This window comes from Salvelinus alpinus, chromosome 24 (assembly GCF_045679555.1).
Source record: "Salvelinus alpinus chromosome 24, SLU_Salpinus.1, whole genome shotgun sequence".
NCBI classification, from domain to species: Eukaryota; Metazoa; Chordata; class Actinopteri; order Salmoniformes; family Salmonidae; genus Salvelinus; species Salvelinus alpinus.
In genome coordinates, this window is record NC_092109.1 from 23,663,298 (window position 1) to 23,686,901 (window position 23,604).

The following is a 23,604-nucleotide window of genomic DNA, read 5'->3' on the forward strand; positions in this document are numbered from 1 at the left end:
AATCCGATTCCAGTCGCCTTATTCCCAAAACGTCTGCTAAAAGACAAGCTACCATAGCCGCTTCCTTTTCAAACGTAATCCCTTATGACAAGAAACGTTTGAGGTGGAAGGAGAACGGATGCATTGGCCTAGTACATGGCAAAAGATATGGTTCCAGTCTTTACAGTAGAAAAGTCAGGCTTTATAACTGATCAGTACAGTTTACCACAAATATCAGCTGCCAAGCCGTAGATTACTTCCCGGATGATCATACGGGTGAAGTAATGGCCCAGGGTCTCAAAGACTCTGGCATCGTGGAAGATGAACGAAGAACAACAGGTGTACATGACAACTGACAGCAGGAGCAACATGATAAAAGCATTGCGCTTGAACAACTGGACCGGCTTGCAGTGTTTTGGACACAGGCTCGCCATCGGTAAGTGTGACATTGGATAATTAAAGCGCATTCAAAAAAGTGTTCAGGCCAGCTGTAGGCTAATTAATGTGTTAGTAGTTGTCATTCTGCCAATCCAATAACAAATAACCATAGGCTGTTTTAATTATTACAAATGAACTAAATTAATTATATAAATTAAATATTCAAACAGCTAGTGGTCAACCATTCCTAAACAATAGAATAGACGTGTGGGTGTCTTCATTTGTTCTGCACAAATAGGCCTTGTATATATTTTTTCTTTTAATGAAGAAAATTCAGTTAAGAATTATGTCTTGGCCTTTTTTTAAATTTGTTTAGAGAAAAACAAGATATATATTGTGAATTGTCCAAACCTCTGAAAAAAATGTAGATATTACTTTTAGGCCATATCGCACAGCCCTATATCAAGTTAATATTTTCATATCCACATCATTAACCTGTACTACAAAACATGAACTTGTATGTTAGTGTTACCTTCAAAGCTGTAGCATGTTCTTTCCACTATGATTCAACCTTTAAATAAAAAGTATATACACACTTGAAATGGTATACGATGTAGACAACTCTCAACACATCTAGTGTCATTGACATAGGGTTTTTTATTGAAACAATTGGGGAAAACAATTGACAGGTGTGATGTGGTGGCTAATGAGAGTTATAGCAGCAAAGCTTTGGGTTCCCGATGAAGAACCACATTGTAAGGCTGTAGACAGAGACAGGCCAACATGCACTGACCAGTGAGGAGAGGAGTGAGACACCTAGAATAGAAGCACTAAGGCCTGGGAAAACCATTGACAGCTGTGGGTAGGCCGTCATTGTAAATAATAATTTGTTTTTAACTGACTTGCCTAGTTAAAGGTTAAATAAATAAAACAATTAAAGAAATGAAGGGTGCTCCTGTTGTGACACACCAAATAAAAACAAAACTGGCCTGGTTCAGTCCCTCTCCCCTGCATTCCTTTCCATTATGGCAGAGAACCACTGCATTGACGAGTAACTTCATACTGAACATGAAGTATTATAGATTAAGGCTATAATGTTTTTATTACTTGGGTGGGGTTATGTCTGGCAGTGTGTTTTTCTGCATTACTCCCTGCCTCTGGTTCAGAGGATTGTATACTGAACAAAAATATAAACGCAACATGCAACAATTTCAAAGATTTTACTGAGTTACAGTTCACATAAGGAAAGTCAATTTAAATAAATTCATTAGGCCCTAACCTATGGATTTCTGGGCAGGGGTGCAGCCATGGGTGAGCCTGGGAGGGCTTAGGCCCACCCACTTGGGAGCCAGGCCCAGCCAATCAGAATTAGTTTTCCCCCACAAAAGGGCTTTATTACAGACAGAAATACTCCTCAGCTTTTTGTGCGAATGGAACATTTCTGGTATCTTTTATTTCATTCTCATGAAACATTGGACCAACACTTTAAATGTTGCGTTCATATTTTTGTTCAATGTAATATGCTAGGTTCTTCATGTTGAAATTGTGAGATTCTGAATAGCGAGAAACAGTCTACTGTTGACATCGTAGAAATAAGTTTATAGCATATCTCACACATAAAATATATTTAAATATCCATGCAGATTCCCTTATCTAAGCCTGCGGTTCTATTTAAGCCCTTATTATTGGTCACTTACATGCTTATTTGCATATGTATAAAAGCTAATAAAGTATTACCAGGAGAGATTAATATAGTGCACCAGTGCTCTGTGTCAGCTCAACAGGTGTATGAAAGCCTGTTCTACTCTCTCGATATATCTTTTTTTATTTTTACAAAAAGCATCCTTCTCCCTCTGGCACTCAGAAGTAAGGAGGTTGGCAGGGCATAAAGGGTTCAACCATTGAAAGTCTCATGACTGGAGCTGCTCAGTGTGTGTGGTAGAGTCAGGCAGCAGGGTTAAAGGTGAGGGTTCAGAGCTCCAGCTCAGCCATGGCACGCTCCAGGGGGTCGCTGGTCCAGTACTCATGGTCCCAGCCCAGGAACCAGCCGGTGAACGTGGGCGGCTCGAACCCTTGCTTGATCTTCACGATGGGCGTCCTGTGGTCACGGTTGGCAGGGTCTGACTCAATGTAACGCACAGCTAGGGAGGAGGGGATTAAATTAGGGTTCTGTAGAGGGCAGTTTTCCCAGTGGTAAACTTCTCAACCAAATGATTTTGGTCATGACATGAGTAATGCACTCAAAAGGCAGCATGCCATGTACATTCTCTATGGAAAACAGTCTAGATGATAATGAATGAATAATTAAATTCAGCAACAGTTTTCCATATTCACTTACCGGAGGCCATAGCCTCAGTCTTCTCCTCTTCATGGGCTTCATTCCCGATCCAGACAAACACCTAGAAGAGGGTATTCAACCTACATTAGACTACATACAGCAATTCAAATCAATTTCATTGGTCGTGTACATATATTTTGCAGATGTTGTCACGGATGTAGTGAAATGCTTATGTTCCTAGTTCCAACAGTAATACCTAACAATACTGTGGCGTACCGCGGACAAGCCACCAGGGGGAGACTCATCGAGGCCTGGTGACAGAGAGTCTTCATCACGCAGCGGTGGCTCCCTATTCTGGATGTGCCAGATCTCGACGGGTCCTCCGGCCAAGACTAATTGGGTCTGATTGAAGCTGGTGAGTAACCAAGGGGCTGATTGCTCACCAGCCATACGGGGCCCATAAAGCTACCAGGAGGGCAGCAAACGGGAGGGTTGGAGGTAGTGAGAGGTTGCTACCGGATAGACGTGCTCACGGTCTTCTAGAACCGAGGGGCTCTGTGTTCTACACCAGAGTAGACAGCATTCCCCAGAGCCCAGAAGGTGGTAACCCAGAAGAGGTCTCCTGGAGGAGACTGGCTTCTTTTCTTTTCCTTTATTGTTTTAAATACATCAGTTACATCAGTTTCATTTATGTCCGTGCCTGATCTGTGTAAAAGTCTTGATCAAACCCCTTGGTCTGCCACAAGTGTTTGAGAATGCGGGCAAGTCTGACAACGTGGTCAGACCAGGGTTGACGTTTACGCAGTATCAGCATGGACGAGTTGATAGCTCAGTTAGTTCGGGCCCAACAAGCGCAACAGTACAGACAAGAACGAACGCTGGAAGAACAGTGTCTACAGAAGACAGCTTGAGGAAGTCAGGAAGCTGCGAGGAGAAATGCAGACCGAATTGCATCCCAATCAGTCAGTTTTTAATCAAGCTAATGGAAGATGACGACATCGAGACCTACCTCTGCACGTTTGAATGGACAGCACTTCGGGAGGGATGGCCCAAGGCAAAGTGGGTGAGTCTGCTGGCACCATTCCTGTCCGGAGACGCCCAAAAGGCATATTATGACCTCAAAGACCAAAAAGGCAGCTCAGCCGCTACGGGTACAACCTCCCCGTTATCAGCAAAGTGTTCATGGATCACTTCTTACGGGCGTTATCTCATGACATGAAGAGGGCACCTATGCGCGCCACTGACCTTGGAGGACCTCTCGGGAAACGTGGAGACGCAACAGAATACTGAGGCCTTGCTGAACAAGACGCAGGCTGAGTCCGGGAGCCGTCGGAGGGGACGGATGGATGACCCCACCACCGTACTCCCTAATCTGACAGTCAGCCGGGCTAAAGGACTGCAGACCCGCGGAGAGACAGCCGGGGAAGAGTCGACCCGCCGCCGACGACTCCAGGTGGATGAAGACCAAAGGAGGTGTTTTGAGTGTGGCTCCCGGAGACACCTCGCATGGAATTGCCCGGGTCAAGAAGAGTCGATGCTATCAGTGGGCCCTCGAGACGAGCCTGGCCACACAGTAAACTACAGTTGAAGTCGAAAGTTTACATACACCTTAGCCAAATACATTTAAACTCAGTTTTTCACAATTCCTGACATTTAATCCTAGTAAAAATAATCTTTCTTAGGTCACTTAGGATCACCAGTCAGGTTAGTAGGCTTCCTTGATCGCACACGCTTTTTCAGTTCTGCCCACAAATTTTCAATGAGATTGAGGTCAGGGCTTTGTGATGGCCACTCCAATACCTTGACTTTGTTGTCCTCAAACCCTCAGTCCAGCCTCTCTCAGCCTATTGCGGACAGTCTGAGCACTGATGGATCGATTGTGCGTTCCTGGTGTAACTCGGGCAGTTTTTGTTGCCATCCTGTACCTGTCCCGCAGGTGTGATGTTCGGATGTACCGATCCTATGCAGGTGTTGTTACGTGGTCTGACACTGCAAGGACGATCAGCTGTCCATCCTGTCTCCCTGTAGCGCTGTCTTAGGCGTCTCACAGTATGGACATCGCAATTTATTGCCCTGGCAACATCTGCAGTCCTCATGCCTCCTTGCAGCATGCCTAAGGCACGTTCACAGGGACCCTGGGCATATAAGGCTGTAACGTAACAAAATGTGGAAAAAGAGAAGGTCTGAATACTTTCCGAATGCACTTGATCCAAGATGGCGTAGCAGTGCAGACGTGTTTGTCATTGTCCCGTGTAAAAATGTTTTAGTCTTTTTTGTATATATTTCAATCTCTTTTTCCATTTTTAAATTAAATATACCTTCCGGCAACCCACCTCACCCAATGTGATAGGAATCTGCTATTTTTAGACCTTATAGCTAGAACCTCATCAGAAGCTAGCCATCAGATGCTAACCAGCTAATTAGCTACTAGCTATTTAGTCATTGTTAGCCACTGCTAGTGACCTTTACCTTTAGCTCAGACACCAGCCACTTTTAGCCTGGATAATACCCACCAGTCTGCACAGAGCGATATCAACCCTGAGCATACCAGACTGCTTTTTTCCACTACATCACCGGATTCCTGCCATAAGCTCTTGACCTTTGCATCGGATCATCGCAGCTAGCTAGCTGCTACCGAGTGGCAATAGTGGCTAACGCCCTTGTACCGAAGCTAGCACCAGTTAGCCTCGAGCCCGGCTAGCAAACGAAATTACTCCAGCTACAATATCTCTTTTGCCAATTGGCCTGGACCTTTTGTCGACACGAAGCCCCGCCGATCCATCACGACTGGTGTGCCGACGTAATTCCGTCCGTTGTGCCCTCAACCGGCATCTGCCGGACGTCGGTGAAGACGCTTCTGCTAGCCCCGGCCTGCTATCTTTTTGAATGCCGTGTCTCCTGCTTGCTAGCGTAGTAACGACTACCTAACGGCTTCCCTGTTTCATCTATTGCTGTTCACTGGACCCTATGATCACCTGGCTACATAGCTGATGCCTGCTGGACTGTTCATTAATCACAGTACTCCATTTTGTATATTTTGTTTATCTGTCGGCCCCAGCCTCGAACTCAGGCCCTGTGTGTAGTTAACTGACCCTCTCTGCCCATTCATCGCCATTTTACCTGTTGTTGTCTTAGCTGATTAGCTGCTGTTGTCTTACCCGTTGTTGTCTTAGCTAGCTGTCCCAATCAACACCTGTGATTGCTTTATGGCTCGCTGTATGTCTCTCTCTAATGTCAATATGCCTTGTATACTGTTGTTTAGTGTAGTTATCATTGTTTTATTTTACTGCGGAGCCCCTAGCCCCACTCAACATGCCTCAGATACCTCTTTTGTCCTACATCCCACACATGCGGTGACCTCACCTAGCATAACTAGTGCCTCCAGAGATGCAACCTCTCTCATCGTCACCTAGGTTTACCTCCACTGTACCCGCACCCTACCCCTGTCTGTACATTATACCCTGAATCTATTCTACCATGCCCAGAAATCTGCTCCTTTTATTCTCTGTTCCCAATGCACTAGACGACCAGTTTTGATAGCTTTTAGCCGTACCCTCATCCTACTCTTCCTCTGTTCCTCGGGTGATGTAGAGGTTAACCCAGGCCCTGTGTGTCCCCATGCGCACTCATTTGTTGACTTATGTAACTGTAAAAGCCTTGGTTTCACGCATGTTAACTTCTTTCAGCTAGGGGGCAGAAATTTTATGTTTGGGAAAATAACGTTCCCAAGGTAAACAGACTATTTCTCAGGTCCAGATGCTAGAATATGCATATAATTGACAGATTAGGATAGAAAACACTCTAACACTCTAACACTTTCCAAAACTGTCAAAATATTGTCTTTGAGTATAACAGAACTGATTTTTCAGGCGAAAACCTGAGGAAATCCAACCCGGAAGTGCCTTTTATTTGGAAAAATCCCTGTTCCGTTGCCTGCCCCTCCATTTAAAGGGGTATCAACCAGATTCCTTCCCCAATGGCTTCCTCAGGCTGTGACCAGGCTTTAGACATAGTTTCAAGCTTTTATTTTGAAAAATGAGTGAGATTTTTCAAAACGCGTCAGGTGTCTTTTGATTAGTTCCTGCACGCGAGAGATGTAGCTCGACATTTTCTTTCTCTGTAGTATTGAATAGGTTACCGTCCGGTTGAAATATTATCGATTATGTATGTTAAAAACAACCCGAGGATTGATTATAAAAAAAAGTTTGACATGTTTCTACGAACATTACGGATACTTTTTGGAATTTGTCTGCCTTTCAGGACCGGAACAAGCCTGTGGTTTTCTGAACATAATGCGCAAACCAAATGGCGGTTTTTGGTTATAAAACGAATCTTTATCGAACAAAAATAACATTTATTGTGTAACTGGGAGTCTCGTGAGTGCAAACATCCGAAGATTATCAAAGATAAGTGATTAATTTTATTGCTTTTCTGACCAAGCTAATTTGAGGCTAGCTGTTCTTACTGTTTTGTCTAGTGATTGATAAACTCACAAACGCTTGGATTGCTTTCGCTGTAAAGCATATTTTCAAAATCTGACACGATAGGTGGATTAACAACAAACTAAGCTGTGTTTTGGTATATTTCACTTGTGATTTCATGATTCGAAATATTTTTAGTATTTTTTTTTTTTAATTTGGCGCTCTAATTCAGCGGTTGTTTACGAAAATGATCCCGCTAAAGGGATCCGGCAAGAAGTTAACATCAGAAGCCTCCTCCCTAAGTTTGTTTTACTCACTGCTTTAGCACACTCCGCCAACCCTGATGTCCTTGCCGTGTCTGAATCCTGGCTTAGAAAGGCCACCAAAAATTCTGAGATTTCCATCCCATTCCATCTATCTTCTGTCAAGATAGAACTGCCAAAGGGGGAGGAGTTAGCCTGCAGAGTTCTGTCATACTTTCCAGGTCTATGCCCAAACAGTCCGAGCTTCTAATTTTTAAAATGAATCTTTCCAGAAATAAGTCTCTTACTGTTGTCGCCTGTTATAGACCACCCCTCAGCTCCCAGCTGTGCCCTGGACACCATATGTGAATTGATTGCCCCCCATCTATCTTCAGAGTTCGTTCTGCTAGGTGACCTAAACTGGGATATGCTTAACACCCCGGCCATCCTACAATCTAAGCTAGATGCCCTCAATCTCACACATTATCAAGGAAACCACCAGGTACAACCCTAAATCCGTAAACATAGGCACCCTCATAGATATTATTCTGACCAACCTGCCCTCCAAATTCACCTCTGCTGTTTTCAATCAGGATCTCAGCGATCACTGCCTCATTCCCTGCATCCGTTATGGGTCCGCGGTCAAACGACCACCCCTCACTGTCAAACGCTCCCTAAAACACTTCCGCGAACAGGCCTTTCTAATCGACCTGGCCCGGGTATCCTGGAAGGATATTGACCTCATCCCGTCAGTAGAGGATGCATGGTTGTTCTTTAAAAGTAATTTCCTCACCATCTTAAATAAGCATGCCCCTTTCAAAAAATGTAGAACTAAGAACAGATATAGCCCTTGGTTCACTCCAGACCTGACTGCCTTCGACCAGCACAAAAACATCCTGTGGCGTACTGCACTAGCATCGAATAGTCCCCGCGATATGCAACCTTTCAGGGAAGTCAGGAACCAATACACACAGTGAGCTAGGAGAGCAAAGGCTAGCTTTTTCAAACATAAATATTTATCCTGCAGCTCTAACTCAAAAAAGTTCTGGGACACTAAAGTCCATGGAGAATGAGAGCACCTCCTCCCAGCTCCCCATTGCACTGAGGCTAGGAAACACTGTCACCACCAATAAATCCACGATAATCGAGAATTTCAATAAGCATTTCTCTACGGCTGGCCATGCTTTCCTCCTGGCTACCCCAACCCCGGCCAACAGCTCCGCACCCCTCGCAGCTACTTGCCCAAGCCTCCCCAGCTTCTCCTTCACCCAAATCCCGATAGCAGATGTTCTGAAAGAGCTGCAAAACCTGGACCTGTACAAATCAGCTGGGCTAGACAATCTGGACCCTCTTTCTAAAATTATCTGCCTCCATTGTTGCAATCCCTATTACTAGTCTGTTCAACCTCTCGTATATCGTCCGAGATTCCTAAAGATTGGAAAGCTGCCGCGGTCATTCCCCTTTTCAAAGGGGGTGACACTCTAGACCCAAACTGTTACAGACCTATATCCATCCTGCCCTGCCTTTCCAAAGTCTTCGAAAGCCAAGGTAACAAACAGATCACTGACCATTTCGAATCCCACCGTACCTTCTCCGCTGTGCAATCTGGTTTCCGAGCTGGTCACAGGTGCACCTCAGCCACGCTCAAGGTACTAAACGATATCATAACTGCCATCGATAAAAAGATAGTACTGTGCAGCCGTCTTCATCGACCTGGCCAAGGCTTTCGACTCTGTCAATCCCCGTATTCTTATCGGCAGACTCAATAGCCTTGGTTTCTCAAATGACTGCCTCGCCTGGTTTACCAACTACTACTTAGATAGAGTTCAGTGTGTCAAATCGGAGGGCCTGTTGTCCGGACCTCTGGCAGTCTCTATGGGGTACCACAGGGTTCAATTCTCGGGCGGACTCTTCTCTGTATATTTCAATGATGTCGCTCTTGCTGCGGGTGATTCCTTGATCCACCTCTACGCAGACAACACCATTCTGTATACATCTGGCCCTTCTTTGGACACTGTTAACAAACCTCCAAACAAGCTTCAATGCCATACAACACTCCTTCCGTGGCCTCCAACTGCTCTTAAACGCTAGTAAAACGAAATGCATGCTCTTCAACTGATCGCTGCCCGCCCGAATAGCATCACTACTCTGGACGGTTCTGACTTAGAATATGTGGACAACTACAAATACCTAGGTGTCTGGCTAGACTGTATTCTCCTTCGACTCATTTTAAGCATCTCCAATCCAAAATTAAATCACAATTGGCTTCCTATTTCACAACAAAGCCTCCTTCACTCATGCTGCCAAACATACCCTCGTAAAACTGACTATCCTACCGATCCTCAACTTCGGCGATGTCATTTACAATATAGCCTCCAACACTCTACTCAGCAAACTGAGTTATAGCCCATCCAACTACCTACCTCATCCCCATATTGTTTTTATTTACTTTTTTTGCTCTTTTGCACACTAGTATTTCTACTTGCTCATCTATCACTCCAGTGTTAATTTGCTCAATTGTAATTACTTCGCTACTATGTCCTATTTATTGCCTTACCTCCTTACTCCATTTGCACACACTGTATATAGATTTTTCTATTGTTATTGACTGTACGTTTGTTTATCCCATGTGTAACTCTGTGTTTTTGTTTTTTGTCGCACTGCTTTGCTTTATCTTGGCCAGGTCGCAGTTGTAAATGAGAACTTGTTCTCAACTGGCCTACCTGGTTAAATAAAGGTGAAATAAAATTAAAACACATGCATGTATATGATATGTATAGAAATGATGGACACTATATGAATAGAAAAGGTGTGTACAGCAGTAGTTATATAGGATGAACCTTGACTAGAATACAGAATATACATATGAAGTGGGTAAAACAGTATGAGAACATTATCAAAGTGACATTAAAATTCATCTGTTATCCACTGTGTTACTGTTAATACATCTCCACACTTAATCATATCCACATGTGTTGTATCTACCTGATCCCATGTGTCCATGAGCATGACATCATCGGTAGCCAGATCCTCTTGGGTCATCTCCCCAGGTACCTCCTCAATCTGGGTGGAGGAAACCAGGAGCATTAGAAAGACCAGGTTAACCACGCACGGCTGAAAGTAATAATATGGGACTCACAATGAAGTTTCCGGTCTTGTTGGAGCAGGCAAAGAGCCTGGGTGGATGGGCGTCCATCTTGTCCTTGCTTCTGAGTCTGGAGGAGGTGCGGTACGCTGCCTTCCCTCCCAGAGCCTCCCAGTAGTCATCTGCACAGAGACACACAGCAGGCAGTTGGTTAGGACATGCTACAGACAGCCACAGAGCAAAGAAAAGCCTAAGTTCATTGCCACAATGTACAGTACATACCAGTCTCTCCACCCTCAGACAGTTCTGAGGAGGTCACCCCCAGAATGTCACAGAGCTGCTGGGTGCCATTTTTCTCAGTGTCACTGGCCCCCTGGCCCACCCACATGAACGAGGCTGCTGGGGTCACCAGGAGGAAGGTGTCGTTGGAGTTCAGGTTGGAGGACACAGCATCAACCTAGAGGTGGATGGATGAAACATGGTGTGTGGAAAATGACCACGAGTGTCATGTATTTAAATATAGTGCAGTTGAGTAGCTAATTTCATAAAAACAGGGCACTATCCCCATGTTACTCACCTCCACAGCTCTTGTGCACCCTGCAGAGTTGGAGCGCACCTGGAACAGTCGTGTTTCTGCAGGAGCGGACTGACCCCCGTCTCTGGACGTACCTCCCTTGTATACCACCATGGGCTGCCCCCTGAACAGGCTCATGAGGTGAGCTGGCTCCTTGCCCTGGACTACTCTCACCTGGACCACAGAGCAAACTAGTTAACAAACATCTATACTGTTGTGATGTACAGTAGTTGGACACATTGTTAATCATGGTGATTCATGCTGTATAATTTCACAAAAATAATTATCTGTGCAATAACAAATTCTGAGACCAAATGCAGAGAAAATCAGGAAGCAGTGGATCTTTGGAAGAATATAATTGTATTGAATTACATCAACCTGGAAATCTATGGACATATTTGTGACGCAGCCTTGCATGTGTCTACAATAATATCCCACAGGGTGGCAGCAGTGAGCTCTGAACAACAACAGGGTAGGAAAACTCTGACAGAGTTAAGTGTTCCATGGCGCTCCCTACCCTAATCTCCCAGCATGCTGTGCGCCTGTCTGTATGTCTAGCTGTCTGACAGCAGGGCGTCCTGTTTGCTGGATGCAGCCAGCTTGCCTCGTCATCCCCCAGCACAATGGTGGCCTTCTCTCCCCCTCCCAGGCTGATGGACTGTGTGGCTATCTCACTTTTCAGTCACTCAAGAGTGTGTTTATTCTCCTCTCAACACCATTCCTGAAAGTTTGGGACCTGCGTGGGCCTGCACAAAGCCTAGTTTCAGATTTTTTCTCCCAAAATTGGAGACTGCTGGACGAAGGGTTAGAGAGATATTAGGTGCATATTGAGTGAAATAAGGAGCCTCTGTACTGAGAACTTGAGGCAAGGTTCCATGTTTATTGTGCCGACTTATTTCCATGCATTAAGTTAGTCTAAATGCTGTTTATTTTGCATGACTATGAATTATACTGTTACAAATGTATGGGAGATGACCTGTGTCATCAGCGTTTCGACTTCATGGACAGTTGCTTGGAACATAAACAGGTTTGTGATGGAAGTTTCCACCCTGGTGGGCTTCTACACAAACTTAGGATCACTGTTAGTCATGCATTAAAACACATCAATAACATAACTACGCAGTGCACGGCAAACATTTTCACAGTGTATATAGACAGGAGGGTGAGACACTGACAGGCATAGACAGACACACACAGACAGACACACAGCAAGAGATGGTCACAGACATTCCCAGAGCATCAAACCTTATACAGAGCCAAGGCATGATCTAGTTAAATCATAAAGAACTGCAGCATACAAGACAACCTAGAATCGCTGGTGGCCTCTAGATAACCCATGCAATGGTCCTTGCTTGAGTAGAACTAAGTTCTTAAGGACAAGCAAGAGAGCTCTCTCCCCCCACTGCAGGCCAGAAAATAGGCTGGTCTGGGAACAGTATTATGTGTCAGAGTGATCGTGAGTGGCGCAGCGGTCTAAGGCACTGCATCGCAGTGCTAGAGGCATCATTTCAGGCCTGTGTTCGATCGTGATCGCACAATTGGCCCAGTGTCGTCAGGATTGGGGGAGGATTTGGCTGGGGTAGGCCATCATTGTAAATAAGAATTTGTTCCTAACTGACTTGCCTAGTTAAATAGATAATGCAACAGAATTAGTGAGGTCAAAGGGAACTCCCTCATAAACATGGCTTTGGAATGTCCTGTTTGATTTCTCTGTAAACACATTGAGCCATATCAGTTAAATACACAGATTCTAAGTCCCCCATGCCTGGGCTATGTACTGAGTCATGCAGCCCTGACAGGGGAGTACCTGGGTGGTAATAGGAGCCCCAGCAACCTGGAAAAAACAGAGTCAGGAAATGACAGGAAGCAATGAGCGGAGGAGGGAGAGGAGGAAAAGGGAGAATGAGCGGACACACTGGTAAGGAAGGAGGTTACTGGGCTGAATACAGATGAGGCCAAGAGGAAAGTATAGAAAAAAAGGAATATGCAATGGGAAAAGAAAGCCACTTCCATACACAAACCCACTCATTACCTGCACAGGCCCACCACCCAGCTCATCGTCCAACTGGGCACCCAAGATGGCTGAAGCACCAATTTCGTCCTGGGAAGAATCACTTCCCTGCCTGAGAAAGACTCCAGTTAGTATGCAAAATATCTCTTATGATAGTTTCTACTGTTTATTTTCTACTTTAATGTCTATCTTACCACATGTAGATAATGTGCCCTTGGCGTCCTCCATGGTGATAGTTGTAGAGGATGATGTAACTGTCTCCCCCATAGAATTGTCCGTGTGTGGAGGGGTCCACTTCCACCTTGTCTGATCCCTCAATACGCCAGATCTGTACATAAACATACACATGATGTAACCCCTAGTTGTGGCAGGCTACTGAAACAAAGCTGTATATGTAAATACAGCGTGTATCATGCATAATCATGTCCCACTCATTTGATTGCGATATGTTTTACTATTTAATATCCTTCCTGTTTTGACTGCATTGGGCTGAAACCCACACATGACTGTCTCACAGTAGCTCACAGAATGCTATTACTGTATAATAGACCTACTATGTAAAGTTGATAGTTACTCATAGCAATACTCATGATAGTTACTCTAAGAAAGATTAATGGGAAGGCTTGCTGTCTACACATGCTCCAGCCCCTCCAGCCCTTCCTCTCGTCCGCTCACCTGCTTCTCTCCGTTGCCGCCGTCCACCATGCCGTGCTGGGCAGCCATGGCAGGGGAGTCGTGGAGCGTGGCGGCATCGAAGGACACCTTCGCTATCTTGGCGATGCTGTTGGAGACGTAGGCCACGCCCAGGCCCTCTGTCTGGTCCTTGTCACGCCAGTTCTTGAAGAACTGCTTGAAGAGCGGCGTCTCTCCCATCTCCGGCAGGATCTGCACCTGGGTGTGTTTTGGGTAGCCCATCTTCTTGATGAACTCATCTGCTGCTTTCATGGCTGCTTTACGCTCCTCAAGGTTGGCTTCTTTGCCTGGGTGAGAGTGCGCGGGAGAGGGAAGAGAAATACAAAAAAATAGGTTTAATTAATTAAACCACTTAGATGTTGATTTTCAGTCTTTAGAGTTTCTATGTATAACTATCAGCATGGTTGATAACAGAGGACCATTATCTTTTTAAAGAAGAACCCCCTTCCAGTTCCATCATTATCTCTGTGGGAGTTCATCATGTGACACTGTTCAATGTCTCATTCTTTAAATGTGGTCTGTAATGCTACACTTTAAGTGTTACCAAATGGACATGAAAGCAACCATACCATGCCAAAACAAGTCTAGCTATTGTGCTTTAATTGACTTGCTGAATCAGCTGATGATAATATTTGATATTGGGTGACCCCAACAGACCTTTCCAGACGAAGATCTTGCCATCAGAGCCATGATCCAGGATGAAGCAGTCACTGGACTCCAGTGCACTCTGGGAGAATGGGTTCTCTGCTGCCACCATGGACATGGCCATGTCTCCACTGCCATTGGACACCTGGGGGAGAGGAGGAGAGACAGAAGAAGAGTTGTAGAGGAGAGATCAGAGATGTGTTTTTCTTATGTTAGGCACAGGTGTATGTGAAAAGTCCTCATAATGCAACTAGACCAGTTGGATGTTTGTTTCAGTGGTTTGTTCACTGTTCTCCAACCTTGTACAGTTTGGCCATTTTCCTGTTTGAGGCATCTGCTTTGATGTCATCAGAGGATCCTTCAGGCAGGTCTGATTTATCTCCCAGAACCTGAAGATGCACAGAGAAAATCCCTTTTAGATATACTTCAGAAAAGAAAACAATAATTTTACCACAGCTGGAGTTCATTCAAACATCCATTAAACACCATAATAGACGTCAACAAATCACAGACATATAGAGAGATAAAGAGAGTAGGAAGACCCTCCTGTTCTTTAGTTGTTTATGATCTCACCTCTATCATCTTGTCTCTCTCCGCCCCCTCGTCACACACGTACACGCGGGCTCGCCCACTGCGCTCGTTGTCACGGATACCCTTGGCAACCTGGGTGGCCTTCAGCTTCTCAAAGCGGTTGCTCTGGGAGCCACACCACTGGTAGATCTCCTGTGGGATGAGGGATACACAACACAAAGACAGGAATAAGCTAAGGAGCGTTTATTCATTTTATTTGATCATTCTTGTTTTGTTTTATACTCTTTGCTGTACAGTGTTCTTGTTTTTTTTGAAAGACGCATAAAATCCGATATATTATTATTATGTGGTCAGCATCGACCAGGAATTAGTTTGCAAGAATTCTAAGGGTACTTGTACTATTAAATGTTTATATTTTATTGTAAGCAAGATGTAAAAACATGTCCCAGCTGACAGGCATGCTTCTCCGTTTTATTATTGAAATGTGACGCCAATGTTTGATGACGCCATGTCCTATATGAAACTTAAAAGTACACTGTCTCCCTCAGGCTGATGGTAACTCACGCTTCCTAGGTCCAGGATGAAGCAGTCTCCCTGGTTGAAGCTGTCCCAGCTGACAGGCACCTCCGTTGCCCTGACAACACGGCGACCTTTGACCTGCAGCAGCCGCTGCATAACCACCTCGTTGGTGACCACATGTTTGAACCCAGATGCCACACCTCCTTTCTAAAACAGTGACAAATTATATGGTACAGTTATTATGCAGGTAGCTTAGTGGTTAGAGCGTTGGGCCAGAAACCGAAAGAATCTTTCGTTCTGCACCTGAACAAGGCAGTTAACCCACTGTTCCCCTGTAGGTCGTCATTGTAAATAAGAATGTGTTCTTAACTGACTTGCCTGGTTAAATAAATAAACACATTTAATGGAGTCATTCACATTTCTAGGACACAATACTTTATACTTTATTCCCATTAAAAGGTTGAGTAGGTCAGTTACTCCAAAACCATTCAGGTATAGACTACTGCATAGTGCATAGCAATAACCCCGCCTGAGGTATGAAAGCAATATCATGTGTCATGGACAGGATTGTAGCAATAATGCCAAAAGAAAATGATCTCAAATAATATCTCACCAAGTACTTCAGTCCAACCTTGAAGTAACCCAGGAATACTTTGGACTCATGTCCCTGGACCTCACGGTACTGGATGGGTTTACCCCCCAGATAGTCATCCATCTGGACTGTGAAGATGGCTGCTGCTCCACTCTCATCCTGGGTGCAGAAATCGCCTGGAGCAGAGAAACCACGGACGTTATACACTGAATTACAACGTTTTGTTCTCTGGTCTGTCAATGGAGGCCCAACCCCCAATGGCTGGTTAGTCTGCTAGATTTCACAGATGTCACGGATTACTATTTCCCTAAAGCAAAACCCAATTGATACATACCGGTACAATGAATGAACCTAGTTTGGGCATCACTCACTCAGTACATTTCCCATAACATTCTGCAAGGTTCGATCTAACAGGCTACTTAAAAGTAGGCATGATCAATACAATAAAATGGGCCTGACTCAGCACTCTGCCTGTGTACATCAATCATAGAGATAGAATTACACTCAATATGGCCGCCGGACCACCCATCGCAGTACATTGACATCAAGAAAAATTCCCGTTCTAGTAATTATATTTCTATGACCTCAATCATATCCACCAGGCTTTGTAATGCAACCCTTCTCCTGGTTCTGTCCTCACCCAGCCAGAAGTGCAGGTCATACTGCAGGTTCCCAGAGCGCTGCTTGATGGTGTTGAGGACGAGGTAGGCGTCTCCCGTGTAGAAGCTTCCATACAGGTTCTCTGGCACTGCCACCAGGTCAAACTTCTCAATCCTCCACACCTGCAGGCCCGCCTGTTGGCCAGCCTTCTCAAACTCAGGATGGTACACCATGTTGCCTGCATGGAGAAATCACACACACTGGGTTAGAAGGTATGGATGATGTATAGAAGATCGTTGTTAACCAATTATAGTTAGGATAAGACAGTTACTGCTAAGAAATGGGTTATTCCGTGAGGACTCTTTCAAAATCGATCTTGTGAAAAACAATAAACGTCAATCTTTAGTGTTTGTGGGTATAGTTTGCAGAGGGGAGCCACTCCCTTTACTCAGAGATGTTGCCATGGATATAATGTTTCAAGTAGTGAGTTATTAATGTCCAGTTGGTGTAATGACTCATTGGCACCCTGTGCTCTGGGTGTTTCCTTCTCTCTCTGAACAGGAAGTGCTGTGACTCAGTTTGGAACAGACAGCCCCAGCACTGGTGCTACCACAGGACGACATAGGAGGTTGGTGGCACCTTAATTGGGGAGGACGGGCTTGTGGTAATGGCTGGAGCAGAATTAGTGGGATGGTATCAAACATTATTATGAGCCATCCTCCCCTCAGCAGCCTCCACTGCAGGATGAGTGTGTGTAGAGAAGAGAGGGGAGACTCCCCGGGAGAGACCAAAGATGAACTACAGCACAGTGCACACACACAGCCCAATGAGACAGGTCCACAAATATCATACTTCATTCATATCAAAAAACAAAAAGCCAAGAGGAGCTCTATTAAAAGATTCAAGTGGGTGCCTACGCTCAGTGAGATTACCACCTACTGTACTTGAGGTAATTTTGGCATGTGGACATTTTTTTGATTTTGAAGACATTAGCAGCATATCCTGTTAATGTCTAACTGGCAGACAACTCCTTCCTCCTATCCTCTTTGCAGGTCACTATAATGACCATAGAAAAGCATTTCCAAAATGTCTGCCAGTTGTCTAGCTGCCAGGCAATCATGCCTCAGTTGGTTCCTGTACAGTAGCCCTGCCACACATTGTTTCCACAGCACCCAGACCCGTAAGTTGTTGCCCACAGAGGAAAGTGTCAGACATCTATATTTTTTCAGCTTTTGTAAGTAGTGACTAATCAAGATAAGTGGTGACTTCATCCATTTTCTAAAACACAACAGTTCAAATAATAATACATAAAATGACAATTACTGTAGGCCCACATACGTACAGCATAACACACCCTGAATCAATTAGATCCACACTTAACGTTCCAGACAGCTTACACAGGCTGTTCTGTGCACCTAAATAAGGCTGTGTTCTAGAGAGTAAAAACACTGCGTTTTCTGCACCGCGGCCAATCTGCGTGCCTGTCGACTCTAGACTCCAAGTCATTTATTTAGAAAAAGACTGCGGTTTGAGCAGGCTCCTTCTCAGTTTGTATGACTAACCGTCAGCATCAGAGCAGGCCTTGCCATTCTTCTTGGCAGCCCACTGGCCACAACCATGGAAAGAATCCGCTCGTGACCTTTTTTGGGAGACAGAAGTCGTTGGTTCAAAATTCATGCAACCCTGACCCAAAGAATCTGGGGTTCCTTTTTCATCGGTCTCCTCTTTTAAACCTTTGACTTATTTCACAAACAGCCACACATTATTTCTACCCTCTTTTCTGACATGAAGACATGGTAGTAAGTCTCTTAACCATCATGATCATCTAAAAATGTAATATTGATGTTGTTTTCGTTCACACGTGTATCTGTCCTTTTACACTTTTTGCCACTGTGGAGAGCAAACAGGGAACACACCCTGGATCATAAACAACATATACATTCCTGTTTCAGTTTAATATATAACCATTTCATAAACACCAGATCATAAAGTCAGATTTACAGCAAGCGCACAGTGATCTATATTGACAGATCAGCCCAACTCAGCTGTTACCTGAAACTCTGTCCAACACCACAAGCATTATCATGTCTCAGATAGAGAGAACAACAGCTGTTACCTGAAACTCTGTCCAACACCACAAGCATTATCATGTCTCAGATAGAGAGAACAACAGCTGTTAGCTGAAACTCTGTCCAACACCACAAGCATTATCATGTCTCAGGTAGAGAGAACAACAGCTGTTAGCTGAAACTCTGTCCAACACCACAAGCATTATCATGTCTCAGATAGAGAGAACAACAGCTGTTAGCTGAAACTCTGTCCAACACCACAAGCATTATCATGTCTCAGATAGAGAGAACAACAGCTGTTAGCTGAAACTCTGTCCAACACCACAAGCATTATCATGTCTCAGATAGAGAGAACAACAGCTGCAGCTCACTGTGTTTCCATGCCTCCATCTATTTGCATTGCGGGAAATTCCTCATGGCAAAATGTGTAGAAAAGCAGGAAATTAGCTCAGGGATTCTTGAAAGTTGGGACAATCCTTGTTCAGCAGGGAAACTTTGTTTTTATAGTAGATTAAAAAAAATTGCATTATTTGAGCTTAACATTTACATTAAGGGGAATCTTATGAGGAAAAGATTTTTTTGGGGAATTTTCTAAATACTTTCAATATTATTAATTTTACGTGTAGACACTATGCCTGGAAATGCCTTTGTCCGGAGCAAAGGATGCCAATTTCAAACTCCAAAAAACTGTTTAAAATTCTAAAAACTGGAAATAATGGATATTAACTTAAAAATGATTTGATGTAGTTTCTTGCAATAGCCCTCTGTGGCTTTAAACAATATTTCTCTAAAAACTGGGATTCCTAAAAGACTTGTCTAAAATCCTAAATGAATAAGGAATGAGCAAGGTCATCTATACCATAAGGACCCCTTATTCATATCCTCATTACATGTAGTGCAACAAGACCACTCATGGTCTATAAAGTTCTCTACCTTTGATAGATTTAAACAAACAATATTGGAATCACCATGGTCACAACCATAAAATGTCAATTCCATCTGCCTGATAGATTACAATAGAATATACATTTTGGTTCAAATAGGTTACATTTTGCTGACTCCGTCAGATTTCTTTCTAACGTCAACAGAGTTGACTCTGTTAGAGAGCTGAAAGATCTCATAGAATGGTTGTTTTTATTGGAGATTTTTAAAATAATAATTTTCCATACTGTTTATATTGAACTTTTATTTTTAGAAGCAAAAATACACAAAGGTATGTGGACACCCCTGCAAATGAGTGGATTTGGCTATTTCAGCCACACCCGTTGCTGACAGGTGTATAAAAATCGAGCACACAAGGGTCTCCCGAGTGGCGCAGTGGTCTAAGGCACTGCATCGCAGTGCTAGAGGCATGACTACAAACCCAGGTTCGATCCCGGGCTATATCACAACCCACCGTGATCCGGAGTCCCATAGGGTGGCGCACAATTGGCCCAGCGTCATCCGGTTTAGGGGAGGGTTTGACTTGGCTCATCGCCCTCTAGCGACTCCTTGTGGAGGGCTGGGCGCCTGCAGGCTGACCTCGGTTCGTCAGTTGAACGGTGTTTACTCTGACACATTGGTGCGGCTGGTTTTCGGGTTAAGTGGGCGGGTGTTAAGAACCGGGGTTTGGCGGGTCATGTTTCGGAGGACGCATGACTCGACCTTCGCAGCGATGACCTTCGCAGCGATAAGATCGAGGGTTAAATGCAAAAATAATAATAATTGAGCACACAGCCATGCAATCTCCACAGACAAACATTGGCAGTAGAATGGCCTTACTGAAGAGCTCAGTGTAGCACCATCATAGGATGCCACCAACAAGTCAGTTAATCAAATTTCTGCCCTGCTAGAGCTGCCCCGGTTAACTGTATGTGCTGTTATTGTGATGTGGAAACGTCATCAAAGTGGTGGACAAGCTCACAGAACGGGACCGCCAAGTGCGGGACCGCGAAGCACGTAGCGCATAAAAATCATCTGTTCTCGCTTGCAACACTCAGTACAGATTTCCAAACTGCCTCTGGAAGCAACATCAGCACAAGAACTGTTCGTCAGGAGCTTCGTGAAACGGGTTTCCACGGCCGAGCAGCCGTACACAAGCCTAAGATCACCGTGGGCAATACCAAGCGTTGGCTGGAGTGGTGTAAAGCTCGCCCCCATTGGATTCTGGAGCTGTGGAAACGTGTTCTCTGGAGTGATGAATCATGCTTCACCATCTGGCAGTCTGATGGACGAATCTGGGTTTGGCGGATGCCAGGAGAACCCTATCTGCCCCAATGCATAGTGCCAACTGTAAAGTTTGGTGGAGGAGGAATAATGGTCTGGGGCTGTTTTGAGTATGTTATCAACTCTGTCAGTGGCTTCTCAACTCCGTCACTGATGGCTAACCCCCTTAAGATTGTCAATATTCTGAAAAAAATATTTGAATTACTGTTGTGCAACATATGATTAAAGAATTGAAGTAACTATGCCACTGCTAGCTAGGCTATACTAGCAGAGGTATAGACTATGTGCATGTTATGTTATCAACTCTGTCAGTGGCTTCTCAACTCCGTCACTGATGGCTAACCCCCTTAAGATTGTCAATATTCTGCAAAAATATTTGAATTACTGTTGTGCAACATATGATTAAAGAATTGAAGTAACTATGCCACTGCTAGCTAGGCTATACTAGCAGAGGTTACTATGTGCATGTTATGTTTCAACACAAACTACACTCAGTCACTTTTTTAATGATAATCTGCTCTGTGTACTGGCCAGAGACCCAGAGGGGGTAGTTTAGTAGACTCCACACTCCACAGGAGGGAGTATAAATAGAACAGGTCATGTGACTGCTGGTCCCAGCCTCATTGGCACATGGGAAAAAGAGACTGAGTTACTCCATGCAAAATCTCAGGACCTCAGCAAGTCATAACCCCTCCCTCTTCTCCACAACCACGTAAAAGTGAGTCAGTCATTCCAGGATTCTCACCCCCAGAGGCTTGCTGCTGGCATGCACGGTGCACCCCTCCCCCGTGAACCAGCCCTTTCCTCAGTATCAGATGAACTGAAGAAAAGCTTGGGATGTCTTCTGGGTTGGCTGCTGCAAAGCCTTCAAACTGGGAAGTGGGGATGCTGTATTTGATCCACTGCATTGGACTAATAGCTGTTTCTATAAACCAATCGTGTGACTGATTACATTAAACAAATGAGGAGAGGATGTTTTAGAATTTTTCTGCTTGGATGTTCCCTAATTTTTGCTCATCGATCAGATCTTAGAGTTCAAGTGTTACGTCTTAAAATCAAATCAATGCATAATGCATTGATAATCTAAAATTCTGTTTGCAAGAGAAATTTCTCAGCACTTAGTGGAGGATTCAGGGGTGACTCATTTTCTCCACTCAGGCTCCTCCCTCAGGCCTCTCCCTCAGATATCCACTCATCCACACACACACATTCATGCTACACATACTGGTCTCTCTCTCTCGGATTAAAGAATCGACACACACACATAGATCAACACACACACTAATGATTGGTTATTGTTCCAGCTAACAGTGGATAAAGTTTGATAAAGTGAGTCACATGGGGATTAGCTGTGCTGAAATCTGTGGTGTCAGACAGCTGGCCTTGGTCTGGGCCCTCTCACAGCTGTGTGTGTAAGATTTAGACACAACAATTCCCCTGCTGACTGAGTGCCAGAGTACTCTGTCTCACACACGCAAAACCAGTTGTTAGAGTTGTGAGTGCTACTATGGTGTCTACGAAGTCCATTTAAAGATAAGAGAATGCCCAGCTGTTGATGGGATATGCCCAGTAGGCCTAAACAAATGGGCAATGTGTGACACACCCTTTCTCAGCCTTTCCAACAATATACATTAACAAGAGGAATATTTTGATATTCCAAAATGAAAAGTGACCAGAAATAATGTAAGAAGAAAATCTTTCTAGAGTTTGTACATATAAAATGTCTTTACAAATGTAAATAATGTTGAAAAAAAATATTTACTGTTTCTTAAAATATAGTTTACTTTACACTACAGGGGCAGCATGAAAGTATAACATACTTAATATAATAATGGTGTTATCAAATATATTGTGCGTGGAAATATAATCCGACCTCAGTTTGACGTGCTTTTCTTTTTGTTCTCTTTTATTGGCAAATGTCATTGCTTTTCCTATGATTTAATCCACGTTCTCGTCTCTGTCCATATATGGCATCCTCAGATATCATGATGTGGCATAGCTCAATTTAAATCATTGTGTCTATGTTAACATTTGGTAATTCATAACGATGGCTGTTTTACTCCAATTACGCACATTTACGAACAACAAAGCAACATTGACGAAATAGGGGACCCATAAACAGAAGGGGGAGGGAAATACTCGACCCCCCCCACTTAAAGTTGCTGCAAATAGTGTCCAACCAACGAAACATCCCAGGTAGTATAGAACTGACTGCAAATGTCGTTTTCAGAATATATCTCGTAGCCTATAATGATAATCGAAAGAATATAACGGTCCGGTTCTGGTTAAATCAAAGCTTTAAATGGCTTCTACATTTCTGCATTGCTTTGATGCGTCATTGTAACAAAGGCACCGGAGGGCGGTCCACAATGTCTACGTAGCCTATAATGATAATAGAAAGAATATAGCGGTCCGGTTCTGGTTAAATCAGAGCTTTAAATGGCTTATACATTGCTGCAATGACTTGATGTGTCATTGTAACAAAGGCACCGGAGTGGCGCTCCACAATGTCTAACATACAAAATGGCATTTCTTACCTTATGCTGTCTGATTTAGACGTTTTCTAGGCCGCGGCGGGTATTTTGGTGATGCGGGACAGGAGAGGGTTTAATTCGACAGGATTGTGTTGCTTGGAAGGGTGCGTCTGGTCTGGCCCGGGCAACTCCCGTCTATGTCATTAACAGGGCCTCCCCCACCTACAAGTGGAGTAACCTGGCATTTAACCCCGCCCTGTCTGGATGACAACGACAGATGACAACGCAGCATGATGGTTGACTATTAC

At 44.2% G+C, this 23,604-nt stretch overlaps 1 protein-coding gene across 2 annotated transcripts; it reads right to left on the minus strand.

Annotated features, from left to right (window-relative positions):
* Positions 1-994: 994 nt before the first annotated feature.
* LOC139552363 (gelsolin-like) lies at positions 995-23,565 on the minus strand. Of its 2 annotated transcripts, XM_071364027.1 has the most exons (17): positions 23,360-23,498; positions 16,589-16,786; positions 15,970-16,124; positions 15,402-15,563; positions 14,880-15,029; positions 14,606-14,695; positions 14,319-14,451; positions 13,644-13,948; positions 13,163-13,296; positions 12,990-13,080; positions 12,765-12,791; positions 10,961-11,131; positions 10,666-10,840; positions 10,438-10,565; positions 10,284-10,361; positions 2,696-2,756; positions 995-2,498 (listed from the first exon to the last, which is right to left on the minus strand). In XM_071364027.1, the coding sequence occupies exons 2-17, from the start codon at positions 16,779-16,781 to the stop codon at positions 2,329-2,331; spliced, it is 2,223 nt and encodes a 740-aa protein (XP_071220128.1). In that variant the 5' UTR covers positions 16,782-16,786; positions 23,360-23,498; the 3' UTR covers positions 995-2,328. The 2 variants fall into 2 exon arrangements, with proteins under 2 accessions (XP_071220128.1, XP_071220129.1); XM_071364028.1 differs by lacking the exon at positions 12,765-12,791 and having other exon boundaries at positions 23,360-23,565.
* Positions 23,566-23,604: the final 39 nt, after the last annotated feature.